At 41.3% G+C, this 18,156-nt stretch overlaps 1 protein-coding gene across 1 annotated transcript; it reads right to left on the bottom strand.

Moving 5' to 3' along the window:
* Window positions 1-4,344: 4,344 nt before the first annotated feature.
* Window positions 4,345-6,120, bottom strand: LOC131671500 (piggyBac transposable element-derived protein 4-like). Its single transcript, XM_058947971.1, has one exon. The coding sequence runs from the start codon at window positions 6,118-6,120 to the stop codon at window positions 4,345-4,347; it is 1,776 nt and encodes a 591-aa protein (XP_058803954.1).
* Between the last annotated feature and the right edge of the window lie 12,036 nt (window positions 6,121-18,156).

The following is an 18,156-nucleotide window of genomic DNA, read 5'->3' as shown; positions in this document are numbered from 1 at the left end:
CGCTCTGTATGTACGTGATGTATTCAATGTTAAAATCCTTGCGAAATCGCAAGCGTGTGATTACAATCTTTGTGAATTCGTTGCGGCCGAAATAAAGCAAAATAACTACTCACTCCTCGTTGTAGTCGCTTACCGTCGCCCATCTGCCCTTGCCCCCCATAACTTTTTCCAGATTATCCCCCCTTTGCTCATGAACTACCATGATGTGATAATCACTGGAGATATGAATGCGAATCTGCTGTCTGACACGCTACACTACGCTGCAGTACTCCAGGATCACATTGACCTTCTCGGCCTCAAGGTAGTGTCGCGCCTGCCTACCTGTCACCGTTTTCAGGAAGACCGCTCGTCGCACACACTCCTCGACCTCTTCCTAGTAAAGCACACCACGGACATTCACTCGTTCTCAAAAACTGAGGCCCCCTTCATCGACTGTCATGATCTCATCGAGCTCGTAATCTACGCCACTGTTCCCCCTGACGGTGACAAACTCATCCTCTCTAGGAACCTTCGAGCCGTTGACCTTGCACGCCTTAACTCGCTTGTTGCAGGCTGCCTAGCCTCCACCTGCCTCAGCGCTGCCCCCTCAAACTTAGTGAGCTCAGAGATTTCTCAAGTCTCCATCGATGCTTTCGAACGCTCTCTATCTTCTTCTGTCCTTTATGCGTTCGACACCTTGGCACCTCTACGCACACTGAAGCTATCTGAAAAAGCTAAACCCTGGGTTTCTACGGATATCCGCATCCTTATGCGTGCCAGAAACGCTGCCTTTAAGCGCGCAAAAATCTCGCCATGCCTTGGGAACATCCAGAGATATCGTGATCTCCGAAACCTAGTCTCCAATAATTTGGATACGGCCAAGAACACGTATCTCTCAGCTAGGCTCGCCACTGCTACTGACCCCAAGGCAAAATACTGTTCTTCTCCTCTCAGAGCTTAAACAAACATTTTGCCCGCGTAGTAAACGATGAGGTGGTTCTTCAACTACTTGGCTGATCGTATACAAGCGGTAGTTGACGGGGGAGGAGCCGTTTCCGAGTGGCTTCGTGCGGCTACTGGCGTCCCGCAAGGCAGTGTTCTTGGTCCCCTGTTGTTCGCCGTGTATATTAATGACCTTCCATCCATGCTGATTTTCGCCAATTATATGATATACGCGGACGATTCACAGGTGTACCTCCACTGCTCACCGCACGAAATTAAGCGTGGCCTTGCCCAGATCCAGCGGGATGCTCAGGCTGTCGCCGACTGGGCTGCTGAAAACGACCTCGACCTGAACCTGGCCAAGACGAAGGCTATGATTCTAGGGAGCGAGCTTTTTATCTCCTCCCTAGATTTCACCATCTTGCCTCATATCACCATCAATTCTACCTTCATCCCCTTCGTGGCAGCAGCAAAGAGTCTCGGTGTCACCCTGTCCCCGACCTTTCAATGGAAAGGCCACACTACCGAGATAGTGTAGAAGGTCTACGGCTCACTCAGCTCGCTGAAATTCTACCGCAAGTCCATGTCGCTCTCCCTCCGCAAGTCGCTAGTTGAAGCTCTCGTCTTCCCACTTCTGAATTTTTCCTCCACGGTCTTTATGGACCTCGACAAAACGCGGACTCATGACCTCCAAGTAGCACAAAATGCCTGCGTGCGTTTTGTCACGGGTTTCATACCCTTCATCCCAACCAGCGATGTGACCACCCACGTCACTTATCACAGACTCCGCCTTCACTGGCTTACTTTGTCTTCTTCGCGTCATCTTGCGTTAGCCAGACTCCTCTACAAAGTTGTCTGTAATAACGGTCCTGCCTACCTGACCCCCCATATCGCTAAACTAAATCACGTTACCTGCGCCCGGCGCTCTCTCCGCAACATTCCAGCCGCCTTTCAATTCCGAGCTCCACGCACTGAAGCCTGGAAACGGTCGTTCGCAATTCGTGGTATGGACCTTTTGAACCAACTTGCGGTCACCGACTTTGACCTTGACCGACTCGCTGAATTCAAACGCTGGCTGTTTGAGCTTCTCTTTCTCCTGGAGCTTGACGAGTTCACCCAACGTGCTACTCATGAGAACATGTGTAACATGAATGCCCTCACTCTTCTCCCACAAGTCCAGCGACCCTACAATGTATCGGCTTTCGCCCCCAACCCCTCCTACCTACTTGTACCAGGTCGCTACCTTCAGTACAACCTCTTACCTCACCAACCCCAACCCACCCTCGCATCTAAACTCTAACCTCCGCGTACCTTCAAGCTCTTACCCATGCGTACTCAGCGTCGTCTAACAAAGCTCTAGCCTAAGTTTCCATCCCCCAACCGCCGTGCCTCCCGCTGCGTACCCTCGTCGTATTGCGCCTACTCTAAGCTTAGTAATTTTAAGATAGTCTTAAGTATTAAATGTATTTTCAATGAGGTGCCTCTCATTGCTATCTGCGCGCTCGCCTCAACTAGAAATGTAACGCTCTATACACACAAATCGCATTGCTTATCCACCACATACTATACCCACCTGCCTACATTATGTAACGATATTATATTACCTGCGTGCACTGTATCCTTCCTTAAGCCAACGGGGTCATACCCCATGGCTCAATAAATGTTTAATCAATCAATCAATCTCTCTCTTTCGCTGTGCTCTCTGCGTCGGCTCCCTCCGACTCGCTGTCGTCGCCGTCGCACCTCAAGAAAAGAACAAAAAAGAAAGAAACGGAGCGATTAGAGTGTGCTCAACTAGCGCACACTCTCAGCTCATCAAGGCGCACGGGGAATCAGTGAGAGCCCGACGGAGAGCAACGGTCGAGCCGTGATTCTCCGTCACAAATGAATAATCTCAATGAGCTTTCAGGGTCTATAGTCAGAGATTTTTTAATATCTTTGATTGCATGATTCTCCACTATCTGAGGTGTAGTCCCTACACTTCAGTGAGTCACTAACTGTGTAGTTACGCTCATGAGTGCTAAGCATTCGACTGGCATAGCATATCGGATGCTCGCCATCGTCAAATATTTAAACTAAACACGCGCCAACCGCAAAAGATGATCCGTCACAATGCAAGTAGAAAGGGCGCGCGAAGTCCGGGCGCGCAAGAACAGGCGCCTCAGTTAATGCGCGCTTCAACCTTTCAAATGCAACTTGCTGAACCTCGCCCCATTCCCATGGTTGATCTTTCCTAATCAATTTAGTCAGAGGGACTTTGATATCACTTTCGTGTTCGATAAACCTAGCGTACCAGCCTACCATCCCGAGAAAGCGACGCAACTGAGCTACGTTGCTCAGAGCCGGGTAATCTACAATCGGTTGCATCTTATTGTCGTCCGGACGCAAACCCTCACTGTCTAAGCGATAGCCCAAATACGTCACTTCTGTACAGAAGAAATCCGACTTCTCGAGATTGATTTCCAGACCTACGCTTGCTAACCTTTTCTAACCAAAAGACATGACTTTCAAAGTCCGCGCTAACAACTAATAGATCGTCAAGATACCAGAAAACGTGCGGTTCGTATTCAGGCCCAAAAAGTGCGTCCATTACCCTCATGAACGTTGCTGGCGCGTTTACTAAACCGAAAGGCATTCTTTCAAACTCCCACAAGCCTAGTTCCGGTACTGTAAAAGCCGTATATTGCTTACTAGTTTCCAAGAGCGGAATTTGCCAGAACGCTGATTTTAAATCGATTTTTGAAAGATGAACCGCGCGACGCAACCTGTCCAAGATTGAGTCCATGCTTGGCATTAAATAAGCGTCAATCTTTGTCACTTTATTAACCGGCCTAAAATCTAGACAAAATCTATAACCACCGTCTTGCTTACGTACGACTACCGGCGCGCTACACCATTGACTGTTCGACGGCCTGATTATCTTTGCTTTCCACAGGCGCATTGTTTCCTCCTGCCGGAAAGCCAAGATTTTCGGCGACACTCGACGCATTGGCGTTTTAATCGGGCGCGCGTCACTGACATCGATAATATGCTCGATAACGTTAGTGACTGCCGGTGAATCTCCAGACTCGGGGACGATCCGGCGAACGAGCGCCATGATCGTCTCGCGCTGAGTCTCTTCGTACCTATTCAAACCTGCGCATTCAACAAACACGTCAACTGCCTCGCTACCTTCGTCGGAAAATTGACACCAATCGCTCTGATCACCTGACCGTTAAGCACGATTCCCGAAATCAATGTTAACCCTTTGCACTCGGGACCTTTTTCGCGCGGCGCACCATCAACTCGAAGCGTTTTGTAGCGTATTTGGTGAATTTCTTACCTCTAGCTTGAAATGATTACACACATAAAGTAACACATAAAACTTTTATATTTTAATATTAAATGTATCTTTACATATTTAAGATGATAATTTCTCAAACGTTACTCTTTGTAATTTTGCATTGTATGATATTTGAGATAACAACTGCCTAGATGCATGCCCGGCTTGTCGGGACAAGTGTCACAATAATAGGTTGTTTGGTGTCGTTTGCCGGGCTTGTTTCTTCGAGAGCAGACTTTGCAATCTTTTCTAACTCCTGTTAGAATGCTATGCAGCTTTCCATTTAGGCGGATGTTGTCGGATTCGGCTGTTGAAGTCGAGGCTCGGTCGCGCGGCTGGTGGAAATCTCCAGTCAATTGCTTGACTAATGTCTTCAAATATTGTAAGTGATTAAGCGGCCGTTCGCTTCTCTGTTCTTTAGTGGTTTTATATAAAATATATGAATTTATTAAACAAATCTCCAAACCCCAAAAAAACAGTTTACGCCACCATTTGAGTGATTTTCTTAGGAAACAGTACGTTGAAGCATACTGATCGGCACGATCGACACCGCCCATATGTTTGGTGTAATCTATTATTACGTTAGGTTTCTTGATGGTCACTTCTACTCCACCTCGTAAAATTCGTTTTACACGCGTCATACCTGCATTGTTCCAGTTGGTCAAGCATGTGACAACCCTTTTGTCCTTCCACGCTAAAATTAATGTATTTTTTTTCCGGTATGCTACTATTGATTTTTTTCCGAATTTTATTCTTTTTATTTGTTCTGGTAGATGCTTCCTGTTTGTTAAGATAGTTCCTGTAAGGTGGCATTTTAATTTCAATAATTCTTCGGCCAAGATATAGCTCGTGTAATAACGATCGGTGAACATATGATGTCCTTGAGCACCAGGTAGTTTTTCCAGCAGCATTGAGTACAGATGCAATGGTATTCTCGTTGACACCGGAAGGTCGTGCCTTATCAAGCTGTCTGTTGTCAAACTTCCATAATAAGGAAGAATGCCACAGATGTAACCGGTAGTTGAGTCTGCCATCGTATAAACTCGAATCCCCCATTTGGTCGGTTTCTTCGGATTGTAAGTAATGAAGGAGACCCGACCTTTGAACTTGATCGTAGATTCATCCACACAAATTTCTCTTCCCGGTGTAAAATAGTTTAGAAATTTTGAATTTATGTAATCCAGGAAACAGCTAACTAGCTGTAAGCGTGTTCGTGGTCCTGCATCTTGTCTTTGGATTGTCTTTAGATGAAGCATCCAAAAAATCTGATTGAATCTGTCTCTTGTAAACTTGTTCGAATAAAAAGGAATGTAGCTGACATCACTCCGTGACCAATATTCTTGCAAATTTGCCAACGGCATTGTCCCCATATTTATTATAACACCAATAAACGCCCACATTTCTTCGATGGTTACATTCCGCCAATTTCGCCATATCGAGTAAGGAGATAATGTTTTTCCATCTAATTTTTTTGCGGCATAATTATTGGTTTCGATAACAATTTCATTCACCAGTTCATTAGTAACAAAGAGTTTTAAAAAATCCAATGGTTCTTCCTTATCTGATGGTGCGTGCGGTCCTGCAGTAGTGTCGCCGGCTATGAATGGTATTCTTGCCGGTGTTTCTTCAGATTCAGTGCAAGTAATCCATTCGGAACTGTCCGACTGTGAGTCTTCTGTAGTATAAGTATCACTGTCACATTCACTGTCTATTACTCGGATCTTTCGCCTTATGACACCTCTCACTTCGTCACTATCTTCACTACTGCTGTTATTCTCTGTACCTTGAAGCTCTCTGTGTAGACCCGTAATTTCCTCCTTGAGCATCGTGAAATCGAACTCATCTTCACTTGAACTTAATTCAGCATTACGTTCCATGTTTTTAGGGATCAAAAACTTTACATTCAGCAGTCTCTCTGCTACGACTGTCAGGTTCGAACTGATGCCGAAAATGCAGTCCGGTTCGTGGTTGCGGACTAATCCCAAATAAGAAAATGTTATCTCCATTTCCGTTTACACTTCTTAACATTGTATAGAAAGAGCGTAAGAACCTGCGTCGAACAAAGTAAACGAAAACAGTTAGTCCCGCGTATCGAGTTACCGCAACAAACCAAGTGGTGAGCGAAGGTCACCTCTCGAGTTGCGGTAGCACACCCGATGGTGAGTGAGAGTCACCTCTCGAGTGCAAAGGGTTAATTTGCCAGTTCTTACAGAAATCCGCGCCTAAGATCAGGTCGTGTTTTAAAGTTGACACGGCCGTCACGGTCAGCCAGGCGATTCTACCACCTATCTCAACACACAGTCTGAGATCGCCTAATGTTCGCGCCTTTTCACCTGAAATACCTTGCACGAATATAGTTGGCGACCTCAAACGTTCCTCGTATCTATTCTATTTCTATTCTATATATATTTATTGGCTCCGGTTTCCCATACGGCCATCAACTGACTTGTGGCGCTTGTGCGCCGAGAGAGCGAATTTAGCGGAACTTTTGAAAAAGTGAGCAGAAAAGGTTAGAAATTGAGTAGAATAAAGGTTAAGCTAGAAAAGAGGAAAAGAAGATTGATAATTAGTTCGTAGTGATAATAGTAGTAATAGTATTAGTAGTGAAAAATAAGTACATCATAAAAGTATCTCAAAGCTTTTGAGAAATTTGCATAAAATTTCTATAAGGGATGGTTTGGGATCTGAAAGGAATTGTGAAATTGTATAAGGCGGGAAGATCTTTGTTTTTATCAGTTTGAAAAGTAACAATTTTCGATGATTGTCAAAACTTCGCAGGACCAAAAAACATGATTAAGGTCTTCATTGTCCTTGCCACAAGGACATAAGGGAGATTGAACTAAATTTTTTCTATGTAAGCTATATGCTAGACTGTAATGGTTGCTTCTCATGCGTACTGTGGTTACAACTTGTGTCCTGCACAAGGTAGTGTTGTTAAACCAGGGTTTGGAAGAATGACTAAAGTAGTTTTGGAAGTATTGGACTCCTTTGTTTACGTCCACTCGTGTTAGGAATTTCTTGAATTTATCTCTACAGAGATCGTTAGTGAACTGACGTAGGTCCGAATGAGGTATTAAGTTGGATGGACTAATACCTGAACCGCAAGCTTGTTTGGCAAGAATGTCTGCTGTTTCATTGCCAGAAATACCTTTATGACTTTGAATCCAAGCAAAAATTACTTCTTGATGGTTCTGGAGAATTTCTAGAAGTCTTGTTTTTATTCTGAATATTGTAATATGCGTAGAGTCGATAATTGCTTCTTGGTGGGTAAGGCAGAGGAGCGTACTAAGAGAGTCCGTGAAAATGATAGATTTACTAATTTTCTTGAGAATAATTAGTTCTGGTGTAAATTGAATTGCTAGAGCTTCTGCTGAGAAGATGGAATTGTGTGGATCAATTTTGAATTTAAGATTAAGGTCTAAAGGGTCTGGGCCATGGTCTGGGCTATGAATGGCTAAACCAACATACAGTCCAGTATCTTTTTTTGATCCATCTGTATAGAAAGGAGTGTGTGATTGTAGAAGATCGCTAAATTGATGAATAAACTCAGTTGACGGGTTATCAGCTTTGGCAATGGTTTCACCTTTGTCGAGGATAATGGTCGACTCTGTCTGTTGTGCTTCCAAGGAGAAAACGTAGCATGGAGGTATAGGGCTAGAGTAAACCTTTTTTTGAAAGCGTTTAAGCTTAGTAAAGGCTTTAAGAAGAGGAAGATTGTGAATATATCGAGGAGAGTTTTTTTTTAACGAGCCTGCAAGTTTGAGATAGCAATAGTCGCTGGATGATTCGTTATCGAGAATGAGCGTATTATATAGTTGTACGCAAGTTTCTCTTGCCGAAGCTGAAGAGGATAAACTTGCGATTCCGCGTATACAATTCGGTTAGGGGTCGAATTTCTTAAACCTAGAGAAAATCTAAGAACGTCTTTGTAAAACGTTAACTTTGTCGAAGAAAGAATTTGTATTGCTTGGAATGCAACATAGACCATAGTCTATAGCTGCCGAGACTATAGATTTGTAAATGAGTAAGAGCGATCTGGCGCGACCGCCCCACCATGTGGTACGTAGAGATCTTATAATGTTTATGCTCGGTGAAATTTTTTTAACTATGTGGTTAAGATGAGTTGACCATGATAGACTCTTATCCAGTGTTAATCCAAGAAACTTGGCGCTATTAGAGACAGGTATTTGAATAGAATCAACTGTAACTGAAAGGTTCGAAAAATCGGAATCTTTGTGATTTGTGTGAATTACTATGTTGGTTTTTTCTAGCGATAGAGAAAGACCAATCTTTTGGAGAAATAGGTATACTCTTTTCAAGTTACGTTCTAGAATTTCAAGAGCAACTTTTGGATCTTTGTGAGTGACAATAAGGGCGATATCATCAGCAAATTGTAGACAATCGCATCCAATGAGAATATAGATAAGTTGACTAACACTGATGCTATAAAGAGTCGGGCTGGAGACGCAACCCTGTGGGACACCCTTTCTGGTTACAAAAGGGCCAATAATTTCACCATTTATGTTGAAGTAAATCAGTCTTTCACCTGTTAGATTGTAATAAAATTTGCAAATTGTTTCTGGAAGACCTAGGTCTTTCAATAAATAAACGAGGGAAGTAGGGTCTACGTCATCAAAAGCATTTTTGACATCGAGATAGGCTACAGCGGTGTAAAGTCCGTTGGTGAATCCTGAATAGATTTTTGTAGTAAGAATCGAGAGGTTGTCAGCATAAGATCTTGATTTGCGAAAACCAAACCGTGACAATGGTAGCTTGACGTTGTGTTCAAGCCACCAAGAGAGTCTAACTTGAACCATCTTTTCGAATAGTTTAAGCGTTGCAGATGCGAGTGAGATTGGTCTGAATTTATTTTTACCTGGTTTGGAAAAAGAAAACGAGAAGTTCCTTCCAAGATTGCGGGAATGAACCTGAGAAGTAGATTTCGTTAAAAGATTTGAATAGTTCATGAATAACATTATCCGGTAAGTTGGATATAATCCGATAATCTATTTTATCGAGACCTGGAGCAGAGTTTAACCTCTTTGAGCATGATTTTACGGCAGATTTGATCTCAAGTAGTGAGAATGGTTTGTTGAATAGTTGCGTTGTTTCTTCTGATGCAAGGAATGAGCTTGGAAAGTTCTGTGGTGTGCAGGAACTAGGACAAATAGTGTCAATCACAAGATTTTGGGTTTCAATGTTCTTCAAATTGTTGCGTGTTTGAGGAGCACCAAGTGATCGGTGACGAAATTTTTTGATTGTTTGAAAAATAGTTGCAATTGGAGTGAATGGACTGATTGTTTCACAGAACTTGATAAATGCAGTTGCTTTAGCCTGTTTAAAAATGTCTTTGGCGTATTTTTCAGCCGAAATAAGCTCATCTAAAAGCCTTGGATCGTGACGGAAGTTCTTTAGTGCTACCCTTCTTTGTTTGTTTGCGTTCTCGCAGTCATCATCCCACCAAGGAGCATTTGGTCGTGAAAAAGGGGACAATGTGAGCGGAAACCAAATCAAGTTTTTTTTTTTTTTTTAAATTTCAAGAACCTTTTATTCGAAAGAAAACGATACAAAATATAGCGCAAACGGATAACAAAGAAACTTAAGTCTACTCGCGAACCAAACGCACGGCAAAGGAAAAACGGTTGCGGAGGAGAAAAATCCGCCGGGTGTCAGCGAAGAAGACAGAATACAGAATGAAAACAAATGCGAGCTCGCTGCGTCGCTTACAAAAACAGAAAAATTCATCCCTACTTCCCAGTGGGTTCCGCGGGAACTTCAGGGCCTTGACGCGCGCATTGGACACGCCCTCGCACCCCTCGTGTCCGCTCTCTGTCTCTCTTGCTCTCACGTTTTGTAGCCTTCCGGGCCAAGGTTAGCCTCGCAGCTTTCCTTCCCGTGCGCGACCTTACAAAACCCAGGAGCATGCTCCTCGTGAGGTCTCACAGCCTCCAGAAGCGAACTCCTGGAGCTGAGGGCTTGACGGCCACGAAGCGCCTTGCGCTTGTGCGCGTCTTAACTTCGAGCCGAGAGAGGAGGGGGAGACCAGGCAGCTCTAATCGCTAACATCGCTAACTCAGTCCGAAGACGCTTACAATTTCTGTACCGCACATTTAGGCCATGTGATTTTTTAACTAAAAGAAACACGTTTTGGGATTTCCCCAGAATGCGGCGGCGGCCGTAAGCCGAGGCCCGTGTCTCGTATTTCTATTTTGCGTCGCGACAGTCCTAATTAGGGAAACTGCCCATAAAGGGGCCACTCTGCACTCTGCGCGCAGAAAACGATGGACATTCAGAACAGGTCGTTTAATACGTTTATTTCTCTTTTTAGACGGGTGAGAAGTGTCTTGAATATCTAGGGAACGAGGGGGAGAAAGAACATGTTCGATAGCTTTCTTGATAATTGAAATTACTTCTGAGTATCTGTCGGAATAAGTATTATTATCAAAGTCGAAATCAAATCGAACATTTTCGAGATAATCACAAAATGGTAACCAGTCTGCAGACGACTTAATCTTTTTGAAATTGTATCGAAGGTTTAAGATGGGTTTTGGGGGAGATAGAGGAATGCCAATGGTGATGGTAATTGGATAGTGATCGCTTCCAAAATTATCATCTTCCACCGACCAATCACTTAAGGTGTATAAATGAGGTGAGACGAATGATAAGTCAAGATGTGTAGGGTTATTGGGATTGATTTTGTTAATGTAAGTAGGAGTGCCATCATTTAGCAAAAGTAGGTCACTATCCGTAAAAGTAGAGAGAAGGCTGTCTCCAATTCTATCAATAGAAGAACTACCCCATGCCACATTGCAGCAATTAAAATCGCCACCTATAAATATTGATTTGAATTGACTCAGAGAATCAGTTAAAAGCTGCCATTGTATTAGAGGAAACATTTCATTTGATGGTGGTCTGTACACGGTGACAATAGTTAAGTCGAATTGACTAAGTTTAATTGTTACCGCTAAGGTTTCTAGAACGTTTGGTATGCTCGAAATGTTATAATTTTCAATGTCAAAGAGAATGTAATTTTTGAGAGCGATCGCAATCCCTCCTCCTTTACTATCTGGTCTATCCCGTCGTATAAAAGTGAATTCTTTTAGTTTCATATTGTAGTTTTCATTTACCTTCGTTTCAAGGAGAATAATAACATCATAATCTAGTGAAATTTCTTGCAAATAAGGTCGTCTCTGAGTGAAAGAATTATAATTCCATTGTAAGATGCGAAGTGGTGTATTGGTGTTTTTAGAGGCCATTTTGAGATTTGTAGATTTTGGCGAATAATTCTTGGAAGTCAGCGGCGACGTTTGCATTTGATTGGGTAATGAAAGGAATAATGATATTGGATGTAATTTCTAAAAGAAGGGCAAGAGCTTGGGAAGCATTTTTTGGTGTCTCAAAAAAGCTATAATCCTTATCCGGGTCAAAGTTTGGGAGAATCATCTCATCGGCTTCGTTTGTTGAAGAAGACGAGAGTGGCGTTACAATATTTTTCTGTAGTCTGTATTGAACATTCGAGGGGGAAGATTCAGAGTTCATCGGTGGGCAGGATGCAGCACGAGTGGTACGAGTAAATTGAGTGTTAGTGCTATTGGAAACTGGTACAGTAAGAGGTTGTGATGCAAACACGAACCCAGCATTAGGATGACTAGGATGCTGATAAACTTGCGAATGACAGGAAGGTACGAAGTTGGAGGTGCTTTTTCTAATTGAAGTACTAGGTTGAGAACCAGCAAAACTATAGTTTGGAGATTGTGGTGAAGGTATAAAGTTTGAGAGGTGGTGTCCTGATGTATGGGCGTTAATTGAGCCAGGTCGAGAAGGAGGTCGCGCAAGAGGTTGAGTAGTAGTGCCATTGTCTGGTAAGGGTTGCCTAAAAACAGCTACGTATGAGCTACAGAGTTGATGTTGATGAGGTGTTAAATTGCTGGATAACTGGCATGAACGATCGATAGGGGGAAACTGTGCTGTTGTTGGGGGAGGAGGGGGTGGGTAGTTTCTGGGAAGTTTTCTCTTATGGATTGTCAAAGCTCTAGACTGATATTAGGGAGGATGTTGCACCAAGTAAATGGTAAGAGCTTCTTGAACTGATATGTTATTGTGTGCAGCGAATTTTCTAACTTCTTGTTGGTACAAATATTCTAAGCAATCCTTTGAACTTGGCAAATGATCACCTTAACAATTCTTGCAAATAGAAGAAAGGTCAGCACGAGGGCAAACATCTGTCTGCTCCTTAGGATCATGTGCATGTTTGCCACATTTTTTACAGAGAGGCTTACTTTTACATTCATTTTTTAGGTGCCCATAAATGAAGCAGTTGTGACACATTTCAGACGGCAGAACATAAATTTCAACTGAGTGGCTCATAGAATAAAGATAAATATTCGGAGGAAGGGATTGGCCTTCAAAGGTAAGTTTAATGGACTGGGTAGGAATAAGACCTGTAGTTTTGTCTGGTTTTACTCCCTTTCGGTGAAGTCTTCTCACTTCTAATAACGGAGAGGATGATTGAATCATGTGTAATACTTGTGTGGCCGATAAGTCATGAGGTACACTTCTTATCAAGCCTTGAGTGTTGCAACGAGATGATGGGACAGAAGCTCTGTAATTATTCTGGGCAAGAACAGGGTCTTTGAGAAGGCGATTGGCAGCTATTCGAGTTTTAAGAGTTACAGCAATCTTGAAGGAACCAGAAGATACAATAGTTCCTGGAAATATGGACTCACTGTACGATTTGGAAAGAATGCAACCTAATTTAGTAGCATTCATACCGTTTTTGACTAATTCCTTGTTAATGGGTTCTATAAAAACTACAAAAGGACCATTATTATATTATGTGTACTGATTAGTGGAGTCGGGTGGACATTCTATTTTAGCAAAGTAGAAATCTGGTTCTACCGGTGTTTGAAATGGAGACTTTGACTGCGTAAGCAAAATATTATCTTGAGATAAGGGTTCATTAACTTCAGAAGTACTGATTTGTTTAGTAGATTCCTTCAGTGGTGGCTGATCTTTGTTTTGTTCAGTATATTCCTTTGACAATAACTGATTTAACAGATTTGTATTCTGGCCATTGGTGGTTGTGTCAATAGCTTCAACTCCAACCTCTTGTATATCCATAAGATCAGAATCATCTGATAGTTCTGACTTTCCAATAGACTTTGAAAGAGTCATTTCTTTCTCTTCAGTAAGCTCAGAAGGCGTATCTTTTTCTTTTTCTTTTTTAATAAACTTTGGTTTTTTTAGGGGTTCAGAAAGGTTTGAATTTTTTCTTTTAGAAATAGTAATAAATTTCGGTGTAGGAATTTTGCCTTTTTTTCTCCTGGTTATATCTGTGCCGGCTACATCTGGATAGGGTGCAGAGAATTCATCTGGTGTATTAGTAAAGGACGCTTGGTGGCCAGAGGCCACCGCAAAGAGGTTATCTTGTGACAACAGGTTTAAGGAGTAATTTTGAGTAGATTTATGAGCAATTTTTATGTTGTAGATAATTAAATATTAAAAAGGGATAGATAAAAATATGAAGAAGTAAAGGAAATTAAAGATACTTAAGAAAATAAACCAAAAGTGTGCCTGCAATCTCGAACGCGTAGTGTCGCTGTCGATGACCGTCATGGACCTCCTCCTCGAATCAACGTCACACGAGTCTTCTTCCTCGTATCTTTGTGCAAGCCTCGGTCCTACAACTGACACCTGAGCACCTGAGTCCAACAGCGCGTTATAGACTTCATCGCCTATCTTCACCTTCAAGAAAAACCTATTCTCTGTCACGGCTACTAACGCTTGATCCGACTCTTCCGTTTTTGGCAAAGCTACTGAGTTATCCTCAGTCTCCCCCGAAACGGACGGTGCGTCTGTACAGCCCGGTTGAAAAAATTTGCCGGGAATTTTCGCCCGATAATTATGGCCGTAAATTTCCGGCGCAAATTTGTTTCAAATTTTCGCCCAGAATTTTCAGGCAAAGTTTTCGGATAAAATTTGCGGGTACAATTGTCGGGTGAAATTTTCAAGTGAAATATTCGAAAAAAATTTTCAGGTGAAATATTCGGATAAAATTTTCAGGCGAAATATTTGGATAAAATTTTCAGGTGAAATTTTCGGGTGAAATTTTTGGGTGTAATTTTCGGGCATCAGTTGTAAGCCCATTAATCGTTTCGTAATTTGCAAATAAAAATGATAGAGAAAGCCAGTTCTTGTTGTCATAAAATAATCAAAACAGGGAACAAAAAACTAATGCTGCACGGTTCCTAAAAAAACTATCTCACCTGACATCCTATATTTTGCAGTTGGAAAAACAAGAAATTAATTGCAATGGTATATTAGGTTTTATATATTTATCATATACTTCATTATTGCAGAAACGTTTTATACTTTATTAATTATCTTAAAGTATGTATAAAGTATATTGTAAATAGTGTAAGGGAATATACCGTTATTTACATATTTACAACTGCATGTTAAAGATTTGAATATGCATTATCAATAAAGAGAGAAAAATGGTATTTTAATAATGATGCATATTCGGCATTGTACATATAAATTGCTTACTATCATTTGTTACATAAATACATATTTTTAAAATTGAAGCTGTTTCAATAGCAGAAACGTTTTCTGCAATTCTTACAATTTCCTTGATAGGCAATGTATTATTATGTCCATTAATATCAACAACATTGATTATTTTACATAATATGTACTCATTCTCAGTATCTACATCATATATAAAATCTCTTAATTTTACGTATATACCAGTATCAGTTATCGCATAAGCATTGTTGGATCTAATTCTTTTTATTCTGGACGTCGTATATAAACAACCATCCTTGACCATTTTCGTAAAAGTTCTGCTATATTGTGACGAATCGATAAGTTGAATGCAATGATCTCGCTAAAAGTGCGATAGATGGCTCGCTCGACAATGTCTCGCGAGCAACTTCATGCCGAGGCTCGCTAGTGAGTTGCTCGGACCGCGGAGCGCGGACGACTCTGTTTCCCGCCGCCAAAGTGACAACACCTGAGAGGGCTCTGTACTGTCTGCCTAACGGATGAAGATGGGTAGTCCTGAGATGGTGTTTACTATTATAATTGGATCAGCGAACACAATCGGACTGTGAGGCCTTTTGCTGCGTGGGAAGAAGACTTTCTCCGTTATCATCGTTTATGGAGATTCAGCCACCAAAACTAGCCTAATATAGCATGAGTCGCCTCAAATGTACAAACCGTTGAAATTCCGAACAATTTGAATTTCAATTATCGAACGAGAAACGAAAGGGCCGTTTGTGCGGAAGTAAAATAATTTAAAATAGAAATAGAGTGACCGATCTTATTTTATAACGTATGAATAGCGGAACGAGTGATCGAATTTTATATAGTGTAAATCGCGTGTTTGACTTAGTTTTATAAAGTGTAACGGAGTGAGTGAGATGAATTTGGAATACATGAATTTGTGAGAATGATTTAATGTTGTAAGTGAGAACGGAAACGAATGTATGGAAAGATGAATAGCGTGACTGATGTAATTTTATGACGTCTGCAAGGCATAATTGATTGGATTAAGTTGCGAGATCGCGAGATTAAAAATAGTGGATTATATAATAATTGTATAGAAAATGAAGTAGCTTAATGTCTCTGTGCTCTCAATTAAATAAACACCGCATTGTTTATTTGCGGGGCTTTGATATTGGCTTTCTTGTTTTGTTACATTCCTAAGGCTTAAGTTATGCGATTATTTGAATAAATACCATAATATTTAAATTTAATATTTACAATATCTTGATAAGTTTAATTGTCTGAGCCATTTATTTTTAGTTTTTGAAGATATTCCAAAGTACCGAGAGTGATTTCCTCTCATTGAAGATCCAACATTTTTGTTGTTCAATTGGTCAATGTAAGCACGGAGCTGAGTGAATGGTTGATTTTGGAGATGTTGACGTAAAATATTTTCACTTTGGCTCATACTTATAGATCGGCACAGTTGGAACAAGACTCCTTTTGCTGCGTGAATTTTTCTCAATAATCGCCCATTGCAATTTTCGAAACAGTATCCGCTATGAGAGAAAGAGGGTCCCCAGTCGACAGTACTTTGACTTATATGTTCAGATTGATGAACATTAGAAGTCATACTGTGTTGTGTATAGAGAATTTCCATTTGTCCCATGAATTCCAAGAAAAGCTCAAGAGCATGTTGCAGTTCAAGTGGAGTTAAATTTTCTTTGTTATTAATATAATACGCCTCTACATAAAGTGCCCAGTGCTGTACGTATGGTTGCATATGAAGAAACTGAGATAAAACTGGAATACTATAGTAGAGGATCCAATTCTGCCACTCGCGCGCCTTCCACCAACTTCGATCTTTGAGCCCTCGTGATAAACGTGTAATTTGATTAGGAGCCTTGATTTGCGCTAACAATCTATCAGCTGCTTTAATGTCATCAACTGACAATGAGAAAGGAAGATTACTTGAATCACACCAATACCCTGTGATTTGTGGTCCGACACCACGATCCGAACAGTGCATAGTATCAGGAACGAAGCCCGAAACAACATTGTAATTTTCAAGATTGATAAGACATGTTGACCTTTTGACACCGAATACCGGAGCACACACATTAGATTCTACACTAAGCTGCATATGTTGAATCATTTCCAATTGATTTCTTCGTGGCGGAAGCTCTTCTAATAAAACGTATTTGACACAACCACCCCTAGTAGTTAGTACATATACACCTGGGTGCAAACACCACGAACAACCAAAATAACCATTATATTAAACTATGCCTTGCATGGGCGCACGAGCACTCGAATCGACACAACAGCAAATTGTATGAATTTTCATGTTCTGTTCGGTATTATTAACTTTAACTTGAATTCCTATATTAGATAATCTATTCATCATATTAACAAAAGGTCTGAGATAGATGTTCATATCCGGCTTAAATTTCCCAAACCATAAGGCACATGTCACTGTTTTCGCAGTTCGTACATCGTAAGGCAGCTCATTGATTGTCATTAGGACTGGCCAAATGGAAAACTGAAAACTTTCAAATACAGGTACTCCATCGCTGTTAAAAGTAGCAGTAACAAAATTGTTTCTTTCTTCAGGAGGTAAAGATCTTACAAATTCTTTGTATAAGTTCCCGTCACAGAAATCATTTATGGTATTATACTGTTCAAACCTTTTTTGTATAACAGCATTAACATGCTCCCAATTTTGTGATATTAAGTTGCTGCATTCATTTTCGACATTAAAAACTGCAAAAAAACTATTAAAACACGGACTTTTCAAATTAATCAGCTCCCCACAAACGTTACACAACATTTCACGATCTTGTTTGTTAAACTCGCCAACATAACTAGTGCAATTTCGGTTTGGACATACAGCATAATATTGAACACCGTTACTTGTATTAAAAATTTTGTCCACAAGGTACCTCGTATCAGGTAAAAGTTTCGTCTGCAGTGTACTGTTCAATAATTTAAATAAGTTTGCCACTCCAGTTTGACATACGAGGGTGGTCCGATAAGTACTTAGCTTCACCGCCCGATGGCGCCACTCTCGCAAAAGGAATATTCTATCACGTAGTACAACATTCTCGATGGTTACTGTCAAGATTTCAGCCGGATCGGAGTTGTAGTTTATTTTTGAGAGCGTTTGAAAGCAAGTGTGTCCGTTGATTTTTGAAAAATGGAAAAAGAGCAGTATCGGTCGGTGATTCGATTCTTGTTTTTGGAAGGGAAATCGAGCAGCGAAATCAAAAAACGCTTGGATGCTGTGTACGGTGACTCTTCTTCTTCGATGGCGACCGTCAAAAATTGGTTTAACGAGTTTCAAAGTGGTCGCACGTCGATTTTTGAAGAGCCACGTCCAGGTGCTCCGAAAACGGCTAAGCTACGGAGAAAGCTGTCGGCGCTAT

This window comes from Phymastichus coffea, unplaced genomic scaffold (genome assembly GCF_024137745.1).
Source record: "Phymastichus coffea isolate CEN01 unplaced genomic scaffold, Cenicafe_Pcof_1.1 PCOF00127, whole genome shotgun sequence".
NCBI lineage: Eukaryota > Metazoa > Arthropoda > Insecta > Hymenoptera > Eulophidae > Phymastichus > Phymastichus coffea.
Note: the sequence above shows the minus strand (reverse complement) of the source record. Positions and strands in the feature narration are given on the sequence as shown.